General features: G+C 45.1%; 1 protein-coding gene across 2 annotated transcripts in view; it reads right to left on the bottom strand.

Moving 5' to 3' along the window:
* The window catches only part of PKP3 (plakophilin 3), a 92,928-nt gene that overhangs the window by 55,949 nt on the left and 15,607 nt on the right, over positions 1 to 21,372 (bottom strand). For both annotated transcript variants that reach the window (XM_077287858.1, XM_077287857.1), the window contains exon 2: positions 1,738 to 1,903. In XM_077287858.1, the coding sequence (XP_077143973.1) occupies positions 1,738 to 1,903 (166 nt within the window). The remainder of the gene's footprint in view (positions 1 to 1,737; positions 1,904 to 21,372) is intronic.

The following is a 21,372-nucleotide window of genomic DNA, read 5'->3' as shown; positions in this document are numbered from 1 at the left end:
ATTTTATTAACGGGTTCATGCAGGATTAGAAAAATTCTAGTATATAATTATAAAAAAAGATTGCAGGCACAATTTATGGGGGAATCCTGAAAACAAAGTGTGTGTAAATAAATGAATATATATATAAAAAAAAAAATATATATATATATATATATATATATATATATATATATATATATATATATATATATATATATATATATATATATATATATATATATATATATATATATATCATCTCCTTCTTTGTCAGACCAGCCTTTAGGACCCTTTAGGCGGTGGTGCCGTGTGCGACTTATCTCTGCCCCCTCTACTGCAACTTCTGTTTAGTTTTTACGCTCACCTTTAAGAAGTGCCAGCATTTGGCACCCACAAAAAAAAAAAAAAAAAAAGTATATATATTTTAATAAAAACCATTAAAACAAAAATGACACAATGCTGGATAGTGACTAAACATGAGTGATCAGATTTTCCCTGTCCTGTTCCACCATCCGATCATCGGTGGCAGCCATTTTTCGCTTTATGATGGTCCAAAGGCCTAGTAAATGGCAGAGGTGCCCAGGACCTCGGGTGCACTGGTACCTACGGAGGATCAGGCCAGTGCAAACGGAATTGCTCATCTCTACCAGTGACATATATTCAGATTAGCAGTAATCAAATATTTCAGTGACTGATCTATTAGTAAATTCTCAGTAGTAAACTCCATCAGATAAAATTAGTAATGCACTGGGGCACTTTATCACCATGCCAGGTGCCTTTAACAAGGCCAGGGCAGACACAGAAGCGGAGAGATGAATGCCATAAAACCTCCCAACAAGCACAAAGGATCAGGGCTGAGTAATGCGACAAATCTTTAAAAAAAAATAATAATAATAATATCACGTCGTCTTATTTTTATTAGGATCCTCAGGAAGTTGTAGGAGAGGAATCCATAATTAAGGGATGAAGTAATTGATTGATGTGCACTGTGTACAAACACACACTGCCCTGTGAGTAATGGGACGGCATTATACAGAACACCCGAAAGTTCCTCACCGACAGAGGGCCACTCATCCTACAAAACTCAATAACGAGCATAAAAATAAATCTAATATGTATCTGTTCTTGTATCCGTATCCTTTGTTACGTTGTTCAACATTCTAATAGTTTGTTACATTTGTTTATGGAAAAGTTCTGAGATGTATCACTAATAAGTTACCAAACTTTTTGAAAATTGCACGTTGAGATTCCCAGCTACTAATCTGCTTTTGGGAAAGTTGGGTGACAACCAATACGGTCATCATTCTAGATCCTGCGAGGGTTGCAACCCAACTTTTCCGGGTTCCCAAATGGGAAATTTGGCAATGCATTAATACATCCACAGATTCTCTAATGCCGCATGATGGGGTAGATTTGACATTCAGAGCCTTATTAAAGTTGGGTATTAAATATTGGGTGTCACTCGGCTTTTCTAGGGATGCTGACCCACGAATGGAAGAGGAATATAGAAGCATTGCAACTGACAAAAATGGAAAAATAAACTCGCCTTGGGCACCTGATTGACCAGGTGTTGAGGTTTGCGTTTTAGTATATTGACGTGTGGTAACTAACTGGAGGTTGTCATGTGTAGGATAGCCTCAGGCGGTCAGCCTAGCCTTATTCATGCCAGTAAGAGCTCAACGTTCACTTCCAACCAATGAGAGATGGATAATCGGGATAATTTGGTTTTGGTTTTAGAACATGTAGAAGTGCCCTTACCTCCATAACTGGCGTTGCTCCTTGATGAGCTCTGTCCCTTTTGCATCATCCGCACCCGGACTTGTTCCTGAACTCGAGCATTGCGTAGCTCCAGGCTCTCGTCACGCAGTCTCCGGTCCAGTTGGGAGTCCGTCGGCAACGCCAATGAGGTGATATCGTTGTTTGGCTGCAGGGCCGACATAAGGAAGTGACCATCCTGCATTTTCAATCTTTGTGGGTGGAAGTGCAATCTCCCACACTTCGAACCTGGCTATACTCCGCGTCCGGCTCACCGTAGGCGCCCCACCTGTATACTATGGGTGGCACTCTCCTCCACCTGTCGAAGCGGACCCCCTCCTACACTGATTCCAATCCTGTCTAAGCTTTCCACGGTCTATGGCACAAACCGTTCCTGCTTCTCAGTGGCCTCCTCTCCACGTTCTCAGCCTGTCTCTACTTCCATGCCCCACCCTGCCATTACCTCAGCACTCCTACCTGTCCCTGCTTCTCTCTACTCCGCCCTGTGACCTAATACTTATCCTGCTGTCACTCTGTCCCTGTTCTCCTACAATATCCTTTTGTCCCTAGATTATTCGCAGCCTCTGTCTCCTTCACACCTGTGTATGTTCTGCAGATCACTCACACCTGGCCATGCACCTTGGAAGCCCTAAGATGTCTCCAAGAAGCACATACATAAGGCTGTACATGCTCTGTCCTTGCGCTCTGGCTGCCTCACACCTCACTCACTGCACTCCATACAGGAATGCAACATCCCCCTCTCAGTGTCCGAAAGGAATCTTCCTCCCTTTCCCAACCCCTTGCTGAAAAACACTATAGCAACTCCTGGACACCTTATCTTGGCAGAAAAGCCAATGGGGCCCTGTCCAAATCACATGTATGGTCTATGGTAAAGACCACACTCTTCTCGACAGTATATATTTTCTTTAAGTACAGCAACGTATACAGTAATGGGTTAAATGTACACTTTTTAAGGGCTCTTACAGCTTTGTTGGGTTTTTTTTACAATTATTTTCTGCACAGTATTTTTTTTTTTTAAATCTAAAGAATGCTGGGTTTTATTTTTTCCAAAAAAAAGTCACTGACCCCCAAGTATACATAAAAAAAAAGCAGAAACTAAAACATCAGGCCCAATTCAACATTTGCAGGTTTTTTTTCCCCAAGTCCATTTCCTTTTTTGTCTTGTAAAATTAATCAGCATTTTTTGAGCCAAATTCTTCAAAAGGGTGCAGGGGATGCGCAAAATAAAAAATGCGCTTTATTTTTGTTTATAAACTTTTCTGCTAAATCGATGCAAAAACTGTGCAAAAATTTAAGGGATTCATAACATCGCTGCAGAGGGGGACTGGAGTGTTTTTGGGCAAAAAAAAAATGTGACCTTTTGAAAAGTCACAATTTAAGAATCAGCCGAAAACATCTGACCATGGCAAATCTAAAAAAACCCAAAACAACCAAACACGTAAAATAGGCTGTAAACAAAAATGGAAATTAAAGAAGAATAAGAAGCAAATGGAAATCCAAAGTAAAACGGCAAAAGCGCGAATACAATAATGAATTGGGACCTTTACATTTGTGAGTTTTTGATGTTGCACCATTTCTGCATCTATTTTGTAAATTGCGTTACTTGCATTTTTACATGTGTTTTTGATGCTGCAGTTTTTGGCTCTTGTTGGTGTGTCATGCATTAAAGGGGCTTTCCACTACTAGGACAACCCGTTCTTGATCTAAATGTTTTGTCCTCGATCAAATAAAAAAAGCTTATACTCACCTCCCGTGCCGGTGTTGGCACTCGTGGTCTAGTGCGATTTCATGACACGTGGTGCCTGGCACCCAATCAGCACCGGTGTCATTGTCCCCGCCTTCGTAGGAATTGAATATGGAGGGGAGGTCAGAGATCAGCTGTGGCCTGGACTTCCTGTTCATGTTCAATCCATACAAAGGCAGAATCAGTGACGTTGGCGATGATTGTGTGCTGGGCACCACGTGTCGCACGGTAGACCCGGGACCGTGAGTGCCGATAACGCTAGAATGGCGTTGGCTCAGGAGGTGAGTATAGGCTTTATTTGATCCACATTGACATGTATTAGATATGGAAAATCATCAGGTAAAAAGACCTTAGTGTATTTCCACTGCAGAAACGGTTCAAATATGTATTTAAGCTGCACACGACTGTATCAATGAAATGTTGTCAAAACCAAATACCGGGAATTATAGAAAAACAAACATCTTTATGTAAAGCATGACACACCAAAAAGAGACAAAAAATGAAGCATCAAAACTCTGATAAAAACGCCCACAAAAGCACAATAAAAAACCTCAATCAAAATTAGCAAACTAATGCTGACATGCTGCACAAAAACTGCAACATCATACACACCAATACTCACTGCGGGAACTTAGACTAAACAACCTGAATATTTTTATTTTTTTTTAACTAAAAAAAAAAAAAAAGGGAAAAAAAAAATTGGAAAAAATATACAGTAGTGAACAATTCACTGGCTAGAGTATTCGGCAAGTCTGTGCATTGCGATCTGACATCGGACCGATCATCACGGACATCTGAATGAGCCCTAAGGCCGGCGTCACACTAGCGAGTTTTACGGACGTATGAGCGCATAAACTACGTCTGTAAAATACGCATTACACACGGCCCAATGAATCTCTATGGCCCAGCTCCTATCTGACGTGTATTACGCATCCTTAATATACGGTCTTGTACGGCCGTACAAAATCGCAGCATGCTGCGTTTGTCACCGTATTGCGCAAAAAAGTCGCCAATGAAAGTCTATGGGGGCGAGAAAAATACGGATTCCACACGGACCAGCAGTGTGACTTGCGAGAAATACGCAGCGGTGTTAGTGAAAAGCCGGTAATTCAATTGCCGGCTTTTCCTCTCTCCTTCACAAACCCGACATGATATGAGACATGGTTTACATACAGTAAACCATCTCTTAGGCTACGTTCACATTAGCGTTAAGCTAATGTGCGTCGGGTTTGCGTCGGCGACGCATGCGTCATGCGCCCCCTATACTTAACATGGGGGACGCATGCGTTTTTTTTTGTTGCGTTGTGCCACACATGCGTCTTTTTTGCCGCAAGCGTCGGACCAAAAAAACGCAGCAAGTTGCATTTTTCTTGCGTCCGATTTTCGGCAAAAAAACGACGCATGCGTCGCAAAACGCAGCGTTTTTGCGTGCGTTTTGCCGCGTTTTGGCGTGCGTTGTGCGTTGCGTCGCCGACGCAGCGGCGCACAACGCTAGTGTGAACTTAGCCTTATCCCCTTTTTTTTTGCATATTCCACACTACTAATGTTAGTAGTGTGTATGTGCAAAATTTGGGCGCTGTAGCTTGTAAAATAAAGGGTTAAATCGCGGGAAAAATTGGCGTGGGCTCCCGCGCAATTTTCTCCGCCAGAGTGGTAAAGCCAGTGACTGAGGGCAGATATTAATAGCCAGGAGAGGGTCCATGGTTATTGGCCCCCCTGGCTACAAACATCTGCCCCCAGCCACCCCAGAAAAGGCACATCTGGAAGATGCGCCTATTCTGGCACTTGGCCACTCTCTTCCCACTCCCCTGTAGCGGTGGGATATGGGGTAATGAAGGGTTAATGTCACCTTGCTATTGTAAGGTGACATTAAGCCAGATTAATAATGGAGAGGCGTCAATTATGACACCTATCCATTATTAATCCAATAGTACGAAATGGTTAATAAAACACACACACATTATTAAATGAAATAAAGACACAAGTTGTTGTAATATTTTATTATTCTCTTAATCCAGCTGAAGACCCTCGTTCTGTAACAAAGTAAAAATAACAAATCAACAATATCTCATACCTTCCGATGATCAGTCACATCCCACGATGTAAATCCATCTGAAGGGGTTAAATCATTTTACAGCCAGGAGCTGTGCTAATGCACTCGCTCGTGACTGTAAAACCCCGGGTACTGAATGGAAAGCTGGGTGATCTGTAGTTACCTTGAGTTGCGGTGATGCGCCCTCTGCTGGATGTCCTCATGAACTGGAGCCTTGGAAAAGTTCCCACGCTCGAGTTCATATGAGGACATCCAGCAGAGGGCGTCTCACCACAACTCAAGGTAACTACAGATCACCCAGCTTTCCATTCAGTACCCGGGGTTTTACAGGCAGGAGCGAGTGCATTAGCACAGCTCCTGGCTGTAAAATGATTTAACCCCTTCAGATGGATTTACATCGTGGGACATAACGACGGAAGGTATGGAATATTGTTGTTTGGTTTTTTTAACTTTGTTTCAGGACGATGGTCTTCAGGTGGATTAAGAGTCTAATAAAATATTACAACAGCATGTGTCTTTATTTCATTAAAATACTTTGTAATCATGTGTGTGTGTGTTTTATTAACCATTTCATACAATTGGATTAATAATGGATAGGTGTCATAATTGACACCTCTCCATTATTAATCTGGCTTAATGTCACCTTACAATAGCAAGGTGACATTAACCCTTCATTACCCCATATCCCACCTCTACACGGGAGTGGGAAGAGAGGCCAGGTGCCAGAATAGGCGCATCTTCCAGATGTGCCTTTTCTGGGGTGGCTGGGGACAGATGTTTGTAGCCAGGGGGGGCCAATAACCATGGACCCTCTCTAGGCTATTAATATCTGCCCTCAGTCACTGGCTTTACCACTCTGGCGGAGAAAATTGCGCGGGAGCCCACGCCAATTGTTTCCGCCATTTAACCCTTTATTTTACAAGCTAGAGTGCCCACATTTTGCACATACACACTACTAACAGTAGTGTGGAATATGCAAAAAAAAAGGGATATGAGATGGTTTACTGTATGTAAACCATGTCTCATATCATGTCGGGTTTGGGAAGGAGAAATGAAAAGCCGGCAATTGAATTACCGGCTTTTCACATATCTCGCGCTGAATTAAATATAAATACAGAATATATATATATATATATATATATATATATATATATATATATATAAAAAGGAAAAGCAGCACAAAATAATTGAAAAAATGTGGACTTTAATGCCTGAACGGCGTGGCAACGTTTCGGATGTGTTATCCTTTGTCAAAGCTTGGCAAATTATTTTGTGCTGCTTTTCCTTTTTTTTGAGTTTATTACTTTTTGACCATTGGATTGCTGGTCGGAAGAGCTCTGCATGCCTTGTTAGGGCTGTCCCACACGTCCAGATAATTCCGGTACCGGAGTTATCCGTGTCCGTGTGCCCATGAGCTCACGTAGGCCATACGTGCGGCACACGTGTGCCGAGTGGGTACCACACGGAGCATGTGGTACCCACGCGTGTGGTACACTGCATCGTGCTGAAGCCGCGATTCATATCTTTTGTGCAGCAGAGTTTGCTGCATATAAGATATGAATAATAGTGTTTAAAAGAAAGATCTATCTGTCCTCCGCCCTCCCACCCCCTGTGCGCCCCCCCGCTGTTCTGAAAATACTCACCCGCTTCCCTCGTTGGCTGTCGCTGCTTCCTGTGCTGGCCGACCCTTCTACTGTATGCGGTCACGTGGGGCCGCTCATTTACAGTCATGAATAGGCGGCTCCACCCCTATGGGAGGTGGAGCCACATATTCATGACTCTAATCGGCGGCCCCAACGTGACCGCATACAGTAGAAGGGGCGGCCAGCACAGGACACTGCGAGGCAGTCGGGTGAGTATTTTCAGAACAGCGGGGGGGGCGCACAGGGGGTGGGGGGGCGGCGGACAGATAGATCTTTCTTTTAAACACTATTATTCATATCTTCTATGCAGCAAACGCTGCTGCACAGAAGATATGAATGGCGGCTTCAGCACCATGTGGGGGGGACAGCGCTTACTGTAGCGCTGTCTCCTGCACGCCACAGGGACTGCACACGGAGACCGTCCGTGTGCGGTCCGTGTTTTACACGGACCCATTGACTTTAATGCACAGATGCATTGATTTTTATGGGTCTACGTGTGTCAGTGGCTCCGGTACGTGAGGAAACTGTCACCTCACATACCGGAGCCACTGACATGTGAAACCGGCCTAAGGTAGTAATTTGATGCTGTTCCAATTTTTTCACTATATATATACTGTAAATATGTTTTAACGAACTTTTGAGCACATAAATCCATTAGATGTCGGTTTTGCAAGCCTGCGAGAAAATATCGCAGTACGGATGCCATACGGATTACATACGGAGGATGCCATGCGCAAAATACTCTGACACACCCTGCCTACGGATGACATACGGATCACTATTTTGGGAACATTTCTGCGTATTACGGCCGTAAAAAACGGACCGTATTTACATACGCTGAGTGTGGCGCCGGCCTCAGACTGTTTTTTTTTTTTGTGGAAACGATGGTAAAATGGTTGTGCTGTGGCTATTCATGCCCCTAAGTCCCACCCAATTTTTAGAAAAGTAAGGGAAAAAGAGTAAAACATTTCAAAATGTTTGTGAAAATAAGCCATACACCAAATTTTGGAACTTTAAAAAAAAAAGCAAAAAACAAACAAACAACAAAAAAACGAATGTAGATGCAATAGTAAACTTCTCCCATACCTTTTAAATTTTCTTTCAAACATTTAACTACCCTTCTTTTCATATAAATATGCTTTTTTTTTTTGGTCATTTTTCAAGTCTTTTAGAGAAGCTTAATGAGATTAATCCCAGAAAGAAAACGCCTAGCATTTTACATTTTTAAAAAAGAAAAAAACACCCAAAGATGTTCTTCTGACCTGCCCTCCAAAAACACGGCTTAATGTGTAGTGTTTCATAATGCACTCTAGACTTATAAAGTATCTATAGAAATGTGACTGCGCGTAAATCCAATGTTTTTTTTTTTGTTGTTTTTTAAAATTGCTGCAGTTTTGTGAGCCAAAGCTCCCAAAATTTTGTATTTGCTACAATAAAGAATCAAGTTTAGCACACGGAATGGACTTTGACCAAAAACACAGCTGTCTGAACCTTGCCTAAGGCCGGGGTCACACTTGCGAGTTCAATATAAGAAACTCACGCATCAATACCCGCCACTGACGCTGGCACTCGGAACCAGAGCATTCAGCATAATAGTAATACATGCAGCCAGTCCCAAGTGCTGGCTGCAGTGTCGGTATTGATGCACGAGCTTCTCGCATTGAACTCTCAAGTGTGACCCCGGCCTTAGACCTCATTCAGTTGTCAGTACGTTTGCTGGTACTCAAAATAACATCTCATTTTCTTCAGTGTTTTGGATCCTATTTTCATCAGAGTTTAGTCCGTGTTTCAGTTTTTCCTCACTGATTTTCTCGTAAGGAAAATGGAAAAAAAAATCCAGAGCTTCTCCTATCGAAGTTAAAAACCAACAGTGCATGGATTACACACGGATGTCAGTGATTTTCTCGGATCCACAGAATTATATAGGTAATTTTGATCTATCACTTGGATCAAAAACTGAACAATTTTCTGTTGACACATGGTGTGTAACCCCCCCCCCCAAAAAAAAAAACACGAACATTTGAACAGCCCTGTAGATTACAATGGCTACATGTTCAATCTGTGAAAAACATGGATAGAACACATGTCCATCTGAATGACGCCTAAAGGCAGAATTCACATGTAAGGTTTTTTTTTGTCTGTAAAAAAAAAAAAAAAAAAAGTTTGTTTTCGCCTTGCTTGTGACAGCACCTGAGAGAGTAGGATCTTCCCCAAGTGCACAAAATAAAAAGGCAACTCCCACTTCCTCCTTCAATGTGGTTTCCTGTCCTTTGGATGTAGGAGCCTTGATCACACGGCTGGAGCAGCCATGAATTATGGAACACCATAGCGTGTTCTATAGCAACCTTAGTAAAAAAAAAAAAAATAGCATTAAGTAGAGGGGCCCAGTTGGGCATGGAAATGCTAACATCAGTCTGGGAGGATCTGCATTTAATGCTTTAGGACCTACCTATGTTTGGTGTCTGGCCTAGGGTCTTGCATTTCATTAGCCATGGGGCCTAGTGATTCTCATATGTCTTGGCCTGGGTGTATGGCTTGTAGCCCAGTTGGTCCAACCTGTGTGTGTAGCCTATAGCCTGGCTGGCTTCATGGCTTGTGTATTGAACCTGCTGCCTCAGATCTGACTTTGTGGCTAGTGTGTTGAGCCTGCTGTCGAATGTTTGGCCGCATATCCTGCGTGTGGGGCCTGCTGACTCATGTCTGCCCTCAGATCTTGTGGGTTGAGCTTTTAGACCCGTGTCTGGCCTCAGGTCTTGTGTGTTGGGCCTTCTGACTCGGGCAGAGTCTCTTGTATTATGTGGGGCCAGTCATGATCTTATGTGCCATGCCACTTCATATCTGGTGTTGGGCCTGCCTGAAGGTTTGGGATGCAGCATAGTTGTGGAATAATCTGTCACCGTATGTCTAGGATTTTCTTTGTCTGTCTCTTGCCTGTTCTAGTCGTATTAACTTTTTGCACGTGGCTGTGATGCAGTAACCAGAAATTCCCCAAGATAGTAATCTCAAACTATATAAGTGTCCGTTTTGACTTAAATACATTTCTTAGGAGAACGTAATGTTACACCCCAGAGGGCACAAGGGGATAAATAAATAAAAATAAGATTGTTAAAGTCAGATTATAATAAAGTACTAAATATTCCTGCTGGTTTCTGGAACCGCTTTGTACATCCCAGAATGCCAACCTACACTTAATCACATAGTGTTGGGTAGATATTGAGTCATCAGATGATCATGGACACTAGAAGGGTCGTGTGGTCAACATCTGGCTTTGATGGGGCCTTCAATGGAAAAGGTCAACAATATTGGGGTAGAAACCCTAGTCAAGTCCTTGTCAAGGCTACCAGGGTCCTTGAGTCACTTAAACTTCTGCTTCCGTTAACATGCTAAATCTTATTACCAGCTTCTATATACTTCACTTGTTTGTAAGGGTTTTTGAGTACAGAATATCTAAATAGAATCCGAGGAAGATAACCAACCATACATATAAGTAAAGTTAATTGCATTTATACCCTTGTTGGCGCTTTTTTTGTTGGTGCATTGATATCATTCAATCAAGGTCATGACTAGCTAAGACTTTCACAATCTTCCTTTCTGAAGCACTATCCATTGAACTATGATATTCCAGGGATTTCTTACGGTGTAAGATCCTACAAGGGTGCTCCCTCTCTATCAGAGGATTCCTTTAGTATCATCTCTCAGGTACTGTCATGGGTGTGGGGGAAAAAATGATAATTCCTTACCGGCAATTTGATTTTCCTGAAACCCAAGACACCACCCTAATATTCCCTCCTTCTGGCTTATGGTTGATCATGGTTCTCAATCTTCTCTTCTCACAATTGAGAATGAGCTGGAGTTAATGTATAATTAATTAACAAGAATGAATATAATTTGGTTGACTCCTACTTAACGTCCTGAAAACCACATTGAAGGAGGAAGTGGGAGTTGCCTTTTTTATTTTGAGCTCTTGGCTTCCTGTCCAGTAATAGGTGCTGCCATGGGTTTCAGGATAATCAAATTACAGGTAAGTAATTATCATTTTTCCTTCAGTGTGCTGGATCAGATTGTCATCAGTGTTTCATCAATGTATCCATTTTTACCACCAGTGTGCTACAAGTTTGCAAATCATCAAGTTTGGCATCCAATCATTGAAACACGGAAAGTAAACTGCTGCAGCTAGGATGCCATCAATGCTCTATCCGTTTTTTTTAATGATCTTTTCCCATGGGTGAGGTTTGTTTTGCAAAATCGATTCAGAATAGGACTTTTCTCCATCGTTCAGCAAGTAAAAAAATAAATAAATAAAAATCGACGTGTGAGTGGAAAACAGAAACAACATAGATGCATGTTTGTGTAGTGACACTATTGGGCCATGTTCACACATACAGTATTTGTAAGCCAAAACCAGGAGTGGGTGATAACTACAGAAGTGGTGATGTTTCTATTATACTTTTCCTCTGATTGCTCCACCACAGATTTAGGCTTACAAGTACTGACCAAATACTGAACGTGGCCTTAGGGTACTGTCACATGACAGTCTTCTCCACATCCAAGAAAAATGGTCCAATTATTCTAGTCAGAGTTTGTTCAGAGTGGCATCAGCTTTACTTAAAAGTGGTGAGGGGGAAAAAAAAAATCAAGGCATCTGTGTGATCAGATTTTTTTCACGGACCCATAAATTTGCATTGCCTCTGAAGAAGAAATAGAATATCATAAATACGAGTGCTATCCGTGAAAACCATGGATATCACTTATCCGAGAACATCGGTCTTGTGCACGAGCCCTTATACACAAAATATTAAGATGTATGTATTTTATTAAACCAATACAGTCGTGCTTATTAGAGAGGGGAGAATCAATTTTCAGGACTCTGATACATCGGCCATGTCAGTATTCTGTGACGGCTGGATAGGAGCTTTGCCAATCTCCGCTTATGTCCCAGCATTCTTGGCACTTCTTTTGATTAGCTGGGATGGCACGCGTGATGTTGTGCCAGCTAATGAAAACAATGACTAGGAATGCTGAGATGTGTCCAGCGGCCACTGAATGTTGGTGCAGCGCCCCAGAGTCCTGGTCGTTGCAGTACTGTGGCTCCGCCACTATGGGGAGCTATGGTGCGTCTGATGGCACTGAAGGAGTTCATCTGATCAGGTATCCCAGACACCAATACATTTCACAGCCGGGCCTCCGGGGGAGCTAAGGGTTCTATTCATTAGGCCACTCCCCACCATAGTGGGTAAACTGGGGGTCAGGCAGGAAGTTAGATCAGAAAGCTGACTGGGTTGGAACCAGGCAACACCTTGTGGCAGAGGGTGTTGTGGGGGAAGATACAGTAGGGTCTCTGTCAGGGGTGGGATCCTGACAGAGGCTTGGCAACTTGAACGAACGTAACGGGACCGTGCCTGCTCCGGGTAGCGGCGGTGCCCAAGGAAGGACAAGAAGAGAGATAGATTGTGCTGAGTGAGAAACGAGATCACGCAAAGGAGAAATACCAGTAGGAGTCGTGCTGTAAGACCGAAGCAACATCCTACTGAGGCGCACTACCGGTGGCCGGAACGCCGAGGGAGTATCATAACATTCAGCTTCAAGCAATACTCCAAACAGCGGCAGGACAGTCAGTCTAAGGCGGGCTGTCTAACTTATATTACCTATGCAGTCTTGGGGGGGCAACTTGTGGAGAGGGGCGACTCTAGGGTCCCGGAAGAGCTCCGAGCCTACCCGTCAAACGGGTGCCGTCCCAACCAGAACATCAGGGAGGGACGGGGGATTAGCAGAACATCATCTAATCGAGTTGTGAGGGAACTTAAGAAACAGACACAACAGTTGTGGGGGAATTTCCGTAAGCACAGCAGGGAAGGACCACAACACATAGCGCTAGTAGGAAGGCACCGATTTCCACCTGTGAAGAGAACTCTGGAGGTGCCATTGGACCGGCCGGACTTGCGCAGCCTGGTGAACCGTGTTCCGGACTGAGGACTCAGAGATCTTCAGTAAAGAGGTAAAGAGACTGCAACCTGGTGTCCTCGTTATTTACTGCACTGCACCGCTACAGCGTCACCACCATCATCCATATCTATTATTCACTGAGCGCCCCACGGCAGGGTCACGGACCGGGGCCTAGCCGCCGTGACAACCCCAGAGCAGAGACTCAGAGGCCCGGTACCGGGTACCCCTCGGCCCTGCGGCGGTGGGGGGCGCTACAAACTTGGCGTCACGAACAGGATCTACTTAAGCCTGAAGAATCAGGTCATGTGTGCCTTGGAACTGTGATTTACTGTACTTTATTGAGAGACTGTGTGCTGCGCCATTTACCGCCAAAAATCCGCCGCCATTGCAGCGCTAAGGAGAGCGCAGGAGAAAAGGAGGGGCGTGGAGTAGGCGTAGGCAAGCTGGAGAGCGCGAACGACAATGGCCGCCCAGTCTAAATATTTCTGTGTCCTGCGGACGTGTCCGTCAACAGCCGAGGTCCGCCTCCTGATCCTGTTTGGAGGGTGGAGACCATGGAGAAGGGGCCGCCCACGAAAGAGACCGTGGGAAGAAGACACTGGAGAGGAGATAAAGATGGCGACGCCGGAAGCACCGCATGGGAATGATCGGACTCGGAGAGAGGCTGAACAGCCCGATGTGGCCCAGGGTACGCCGTCACTGCGGGAGCTTACCCTCGCAGAGCCAACGATGGGCCGACCTCCCCGGCCGCCGTCAGAGGAGTGCATGGCCGCGGCCGAGGCCCGGCGGATCGCTGCCCGCTTGGAGGCCAATGCCCGCGTGATCGCTAGGCTGGGCCAGCCCACGGAGATCCGTCTGTCTCCAGTGTCCCCGACTCCTCCCAACCCGGCCGCGGCTGAAGGTACGCTGCAAGCACAGGGCATGAGGATCTTGCCGGAGGTCGAAAACCTGCGGCACCTGATGACGGCGTGGCGAAGCCGGCCCCAGCCCGCAGTTCAGATTGATCTGACCAGTGTTGCAGAGATCCCATCATCTCACTGGGGTGTAGTGGTCTCCTTTAACCCCCGATATGGAAGAGGGGTTATACAGGAGATTGGGGAGCCGCTACAAGTCCACGTAGACCGGGAGGAGGTGGAGCCCGGCGGAGGAAGATTTCCTCGCGACCTGGAGCCAGGTGATGAGGTAACTTACACCAGATGGAGGAGGGCTACGGGAGAGGCCGGCTGGATGGCGCGAGGCGTCCAGCGGTGCGCCGCCCTCCAAGCCACTGCCGAGGCGTCAGAGGATAAATCTCCTGCTGGAAAAGCTGCAGAACCTGACCCTGAAGAACAGCGGAGAACCCGGACCCACCATGTACCTTGGGGGCGTGCTGGAGCCTCAGTGAAAAGAACATCCCGGCGAGGGATCCTGTCGTTGTTGGGGCGGGACCCGATCCTTGAACCAGCAGGACGACCCGTTGGTCTGGTGAGGCCCGGGAGGAAACCACCTTCCTCCCCGAAAGACGAGTAAGCATAATTGCTTTATCAATATGTAAATAGTTCTTTGACTGTTTGTTTGTTTCCTGATTTTGCTGCTGAACCCGTCCAGGGTTAACTCTTAAGGGGATCCTTCTGTTGACCTGGGATCCCTATTGTTTGCTTTTGTTTGTTTTTCCAAAGTTTTTGCACAAGTTTCTAGTTGAAAAGAACTGCTGAAATCATGAACAGTGCATGATCCGAACTTCTTGTAATATAGTTTGCACCTTTATTAAAGGCGCTCCCTACTGGTTTTACTTAAAGAAGGACTCTTTGTGAAGATACCACACTGGAACCTTTGCTGAGTATGGACTGGTGGCTTGAGAAGACACGCTACCTCATAGAGACTTGGTCCCCTCTTAAAGGGGATGTTCATTTGTTGCGCTTAAACGGTGATATTGCTTTAAGACTGGAAGCAATAATGTCTTGACAAAAGAAAGTGATGATAATGTTTACATGAGAAAGTTATATGTATTTAACTAGTTAATTGTGAAGAAATGCTGATGATGTTCTCTGAAAAAGAAAAAGTGAAAGATAGAAGAAAGATGCAGTGGGCTCGTAGGGATAGACGTGGTGTCCAGCATGCATGATAGAGAGAAAGATAATGAGAAGGCTTAATGTTCAATAGAAAATGTTTTAATAATGTTGATAGATAGTTAGGATAGAAGGTAAACCCTGAGTCCTCATAGGAGTCATGTAGAGATGGCTCAGTGCTCTTAAACTGAAAGTAATGTTATGTTCTATACCATGTATAGTAGTTGAAAAGGCAGTAGGCCCGGGCTGAACGGGGCGGTCCTGCATAGAAAGGAGAGGCAGTAGGTCTGGTGCCGTTAGGACAGGCGGTCCTGCAGATTTCAAGAAGGGGAATGAAAAAGTTAAATTGCCTTATAATGTGATTATAAGAAGGTCTTTAGTGGATACAGAGTGTATGTCCTTAAGGGCAATGTTAAATTATTGTTCAACAATTTTGCACTTAGTAGAATACCCGGTTGGGTAAGAAGAGTTATTTATAGCATGTTGCTATGATATCTAACCATGTTTGTAACGTTCAAGTGTCCTCACCTCCCATAAAGGGAAGCTCTGTTCAAATATGCTTATTGTTATTGCACTCAACAAAACTGTATGTCTTTTTGCTAACTTGTATTGTTGTTTTCTTCTCAGTCCCGGAGTACTGTGTTTAACCAGGGGGGAGTGCAGCGCCCCAGAGTCCTGGTCGTTGCAGTACTGTGGCTCCGCCACTATGGGGAGCTATGGTGCGTCTGATGGCACTGAAGGAGTTCATCTGATTAGGTATCACAGACACCAATACATTTCACAGCCGGGCCTCCGGGGGGAGCTAAGGGTTCTATTCATTAGGCCACTCCCCACCATAGTGGGTAAACTGGGGGTCAGGCAGGAAGTTAGATCAGAAAGCTGACTGGGTTGGAACCAGGCAACACCTTGTGGCAGAGGGTGTTGTGGGGGAAGATACAGTAGGGTCTCTGTCAGGGGTGGGATCCTGACAGAGGCTTGGCAACTTGAACGAACGTAACGGGACCGTGCCTGCTCCGGGTAGCGGCGGTGCCCAAGGAAGGACTAGAAGAGAGATAGATTGTGCTGAGTGAGAAACGAGATCACGCAAAGGAGAAATACCAGTAGGAGTCGTGCTGTAAGACCGAAGCAACATCCTACTGAGGCGCACTACCGGTGGCCGGAACGCCGAGGGAGTATCATAACATTCAGCTTCAAGCAATACTCCAAACAGCGGCAGGACAGTCAGTCTAAGGCGGGCTGTCTAACTTATATCACCTATGCAGTCTTGGGGGGCAACTTGTGGAGAGGGGCGACTCTAGGGTCCCGGAAGAGCTCCGAGCCTACCCGTCAAACGGGTGCCGTCCCAACCAGAACATCAGGGAGGGACGGGGGATTAGCAGAACATCATCTAATCGAGTTGTGGGGGACTTTCCGTAAGCACAGCAGGGAAGGACCACAACACATAGCGCTAGTAGGAAGGCACAGATTTCCACCTGTGAAGAGAACTCTGGAGGTGCCATTGGACCGTCCGGACTTGCGCAGCCTGGTGAACCGTGTTCCGGACTGAGGACTCAGAGATCTTCAGTAAAGAGACTGCAACCTGGTGTCCTCGTTATTTACTGCACTGCACCGCTACAGCGTCACCACCATCATCCATATCTATTATTCACTGAGCGCCCCACGGCAGGGTCACGGACCGGGGCCTAGCCGCCGTGACAACCCCAGAGCAGAGACTCAGAGGCCCGGTACCGGGTACCCCTCGGCCCTGCGGCGGTGGGGGGTGCTACATTGGCATGGCCAACAGTATGCTGATAGGCGAATCAATTCTCCCACCTCTAAGCTCCTCTACCTTTCTGTACACCTAAGGCCGGCCTCACACTTGGCGTAAGACAATACGCCACGTATTATACGTCCGTACTACGGCCGTAATACTGAGAAATGTTCCCAAAATATTGATCCGTAGTCAGGGTGTGTCAGCGTATTTTGCGCATGGCATCCTCCGTATGTAATCCGTATGGCATCCGTACTGCGAGATTTTCGCGCAGGCTTGCAAAACCGACATCTAATGGATTTATGTGCTCAAATGTTCGGGAAAACATATATACAGTATATATATATATATATATCTATCATTGAGACACATATATATATATTCTGTATTTAGATTTCATTCAGCGCGATATCTGTGAAAAGCCGGTAATTCAATTGCCGGCTTTTCATTTCTCCTGCACAAACTCGACATGATATGAGACATGGTTTACATACAGTAAACCATCTCATATCCCCTTTTTTTTGCATATTCCACACTACTAATGTTAGTAGTGTGTATGTGCAAAATGTCAGCGCTGTAGCTGCTAAAATAAAGGGTTAAATGGCGGAAAAAATTGGCTTCAGCTCCCGCGCAATTTTCTTCGCCAGAGTGGTAAAGCCAGTGACTGAGGGCAGATATTAATAGCCAGGAGAGGGTCCATGGTTATTGGCCCCCCCTGGCTACAAACATCTGCCCCCAGCCACCCCAGAAAAGGCACATCTGGAAGATGCGCCTATTCTGGCACTTGGCCACTCTCTTCCCACTCCCTGTAGCGGTGGGATATGGGGTAATGAAGGGTTAATGCCACCTTGCTATTGGAAGGTGACATTAAGCCAGATTAATAATGGAGAGGCGTCAATTATGACACCTATCCATTATTAATCCAATTGTTGGAAAGGGTTAAAAAACACACACACACATGATTTAAAAGTAGTTTAATGAAATAAACACAGCGGTTGTTGTAATAATTTATTGTTCTCTCAATCCATCAGGAACACCCTCGCTTGGAAAAATAATAAACACACAAGATACATACCTTCTGGTGAACCGTCTCGTCCCACGAGTAGTGTTGAGCGATACCGTCTGATACTTGAAAGTATCGGTATCGGAAAGCATTGGCCGATACCGGCAAAGTATCGGATCTAATCCGATACCGATACCCGATACCAATACAAGTCAATGGGACTCATGTATCGGACGGTATTCCTGATGGTTCCCAGGGTCTGAAGGAGAGGAAACTCTCCTTCAGGCCCTGGGAACCATATTAATGTGTAAAATAAAGAATTAAAATAAAAAATATTGGTATACTCACCTCTCCGACGCAGCCTGCACCTTACCGAAAGAACCGGCAGCGTTGTTTGCTTAAAATTCGCGCTTTAACCTCCTTACGTGAAGTCCCGGCTTGTGATTGGTCGCGCGCCGCCCATGTGGCCGCGATGCGACCAATCACAGCAAGCCGTGACGTAATTTCAGGTCCTTCAGGATTTTAAAATTACGTTCCGGCTTTGTGATTGGTCGCGTCGCGGCCACATGGGCGACGCGACCAATCACAAGCCGGGACGTCACGGGAGGCAGGACACGCGCGCATTTTAAAATGCGCGCGTGTCCAGCCTCCCGTGACGTCACGGCTTGTGATTGGTCGCGTCGCCCATGTGACCGCGAAGCGACCAATCACAAAGCCGGAACGTAATTTTAAAATCCTGAAGGACCTGAAATTATGTCACGGCTTGCTGTGATTGGTCGCGTCGCGGCCACATGGGCGGCGCGCGACCAATCACAAGCCGGGACTTCACGTAAGGAGGTTAAAGCGCGAATTTTAAGCAAACAACGCTGCCGGTTCCCTCGGTAAGGTGCAGGCTGCGTCGGAGAGGTGAGTATAGCAATATTTTTTATTTTAATTCTTTATTTTACACATTAATGTTGTTTCGATACCGATACCCGATACCACAAAAGTATCGGATCTCGGTATCGGAATTCCGATACAGCAAATATCGGCCGATACCCGATACTTGCGGTATCGGAATGCTCAACACTACCCACGAGGTAATCCATCTGAAGGGGTTAACTAATATTACAGGCAGGAGCCCTGCTAATGCAGCTGTGTGCTCCTGCTTGTAATTCCCCGGCGAATGAAGGAAATGTAGGTCATTGACCTACATTTCCTTCAGTCGCGGTGATGCGCCCCCTGGTGGATGTCCTCATATGACCTGGAGCGTGGGAAAAAGTTCCCAGGCTGCAGTTCATGAGAACATCCACCAGAGGGCGCCTCACCGCGACTCAATGTAAGTACAGATCACTCTGCTTTCCTTTCAGCACCCGGGGATTACAGGCACGAGCGAGTGGTTTATCGCAGCTCGTGCCTGTAATATTAGTTAACCCCTTCAGATGGATTACCTCGTGGGACGTGACGTTTCAGCAGAAGGTATGTATCTTGTGCGTTTATTATTTTTCCAAGCGAGGGTGTTCCTGATGGATTGAGAGAACAATAAATTATTACAACAACCGCTGTGTTTATTTCATTAAACTACTTTTAAATCATGTGTGTGTGTTTTTTAACCCTTTCCAACAATTGGATTAATAATGGATAGGTGTCATAATTGACGCCTCTCCATTATTAATCTGGCTTAATGTCACCTTCCAATAGCAAGGTGGCATTAACCCTTCATTACCCCATATCCCACCGCTACAGGGAGTGGGAAGAGAGTGGCCAAGTGCCAGAATAGGGGCATCTTCCAGATGTGCCTTTTCTGGGGTGGCTGGGGGCAGATGTTTGTAGCCACGGGGGGGGGGCAATAACCATGGACCCTCTCCTGGCTATTAATATCTGCCCTCAGTCACTGGCTTTACCATTCTGGCGGAGAAAATTGCGCGGGAGCCCACGCCAATTTTTTCCGCCATTTAACCCTTTATTTCAGCAGCTACAGCGCTGAAATTTTGCACATACACACTACTAACATTAGTAGTGTGAAATATGCAAAAAAAAAAGGGATATGAGATGGTTTACTGTATGTAATCATGTCTCATATCATGTCGGGTTTGTGCAGGAGAAATGAAAAGCCGGCAATTGAATTACCGACTTTTCACTAACACCGCTGCGTATTTCTCGCAAGTCACACTGCTGGTCCGTGTGGAATCCGTATTTTTCTCGCCCCCATAGACTTTCATTAGCGATTTTTTTTGCGCAATACGCTGACAAACGCAGCATGCTGCGATTTTGTACGGCCGTAGAAAGCCGTATAATACTGAACCGTAATATACGGCTGATAGGAGCAGCCCCATTGAGAATAATTGTGCCGTTTATTTTGCGAGTTTTACGGACGTAATTTCTGCGCTCTTACGTCCGTAAAACTCGCTAGTGTGAGGCCGGCCTGAATGGATGTTATTTTTTAAATTACTGACAACTGAAGTGAAAATCATTGATTTTCTCATGACAGAGGCCTCTATTAACTGCAACATGTATAAGCTGCATTAATGCTTTCTCTTCGTGGTGCAGATTTTTTATGCATATTTGATTGCCAAAAAAATATATTTTTTTTTGCCAGACCATAACAAAGGCTAAATCACATGTGAACCCTGCTTTGGGCAGCATGTAAACAGTCCATCTTGTGGGTTGTTCCTGGAATGAATGAAACTCACAAAGGAGTAAGATTGGACTACAGACTATGTGAGGAGCACAAATTTCTTGAAAAGTTAATAATGGCTATGATAGAATCGTATCAGAATACACATCACAGCTTGTGATGTATGTGGCTGTGTAGCTGAAGCTAACCCTCTCTCCACTGTCAAAAGTGCCTTGAATGGACATACGAACATCAAAACTGGACCATGAACTAATGGAAGAAGGTGGGATTATTTGATGAATCACATGAATGGCCAGGTTGCTGTGCATCAACTACCTGGAAAAGAGATGTCACCAAGATGTATGACAGCCTACAGAGGCAGTGTGATGCTCTGGGCAATGTTCTGCTGAGAAACCCTGAGTCATGCAATTCATGTGGATGGTACTTTGACACAGATCAGTGCCTCACATTACGACTTGAAAGATTTAAAGGATTTGCTGTTAGTATCTTGGTACCAGGTACCACAGGACAACAATCTTGTGGAGCCCAAGAAGACTGGGTCAGAATTGTCTAGGAAACATAAGGTGGGCCTGCTCAATATTAGGCAGGCAGTTTTAATAGTATGATAGACTATACTATCGCCGTTTGCTGGAAAATATGGTGCTTGAAACACATTCCATATTTGTCAATGTATTGTGCGGCCCATACTTCACCAACAAAATAACAGTTTTGTGTTGTTTTTTTTTGTCTCCACTTGAAACTGACAAAAATGAGGTCAGACAGAGCACAAAGTGACTCCATTGGCTTCAATAAAGTCAATGGCCCCATTGGTGAGTC

Source organism: Ranitomeya variabilis, chromosome 2, assembly GCF_051348905.1.
Source record: "Ranitomeya variabilis isolate aRanVar5 chromosome 2, aRanVar5.hap1, whole genome shotgun sequence".
Classification (NCBI taxonomy): Eukaryota; Metazoa; Chordata; class Amphibia; order Anura; family Dendrobatidae; genus Ranitomeya; species Ranitomeya variabilis.
The sequence above is the reverse complement of the archived record's forward strand: the minus strand, read 5'-3'. Positions and strand labels throughout refer to the sequence as shown.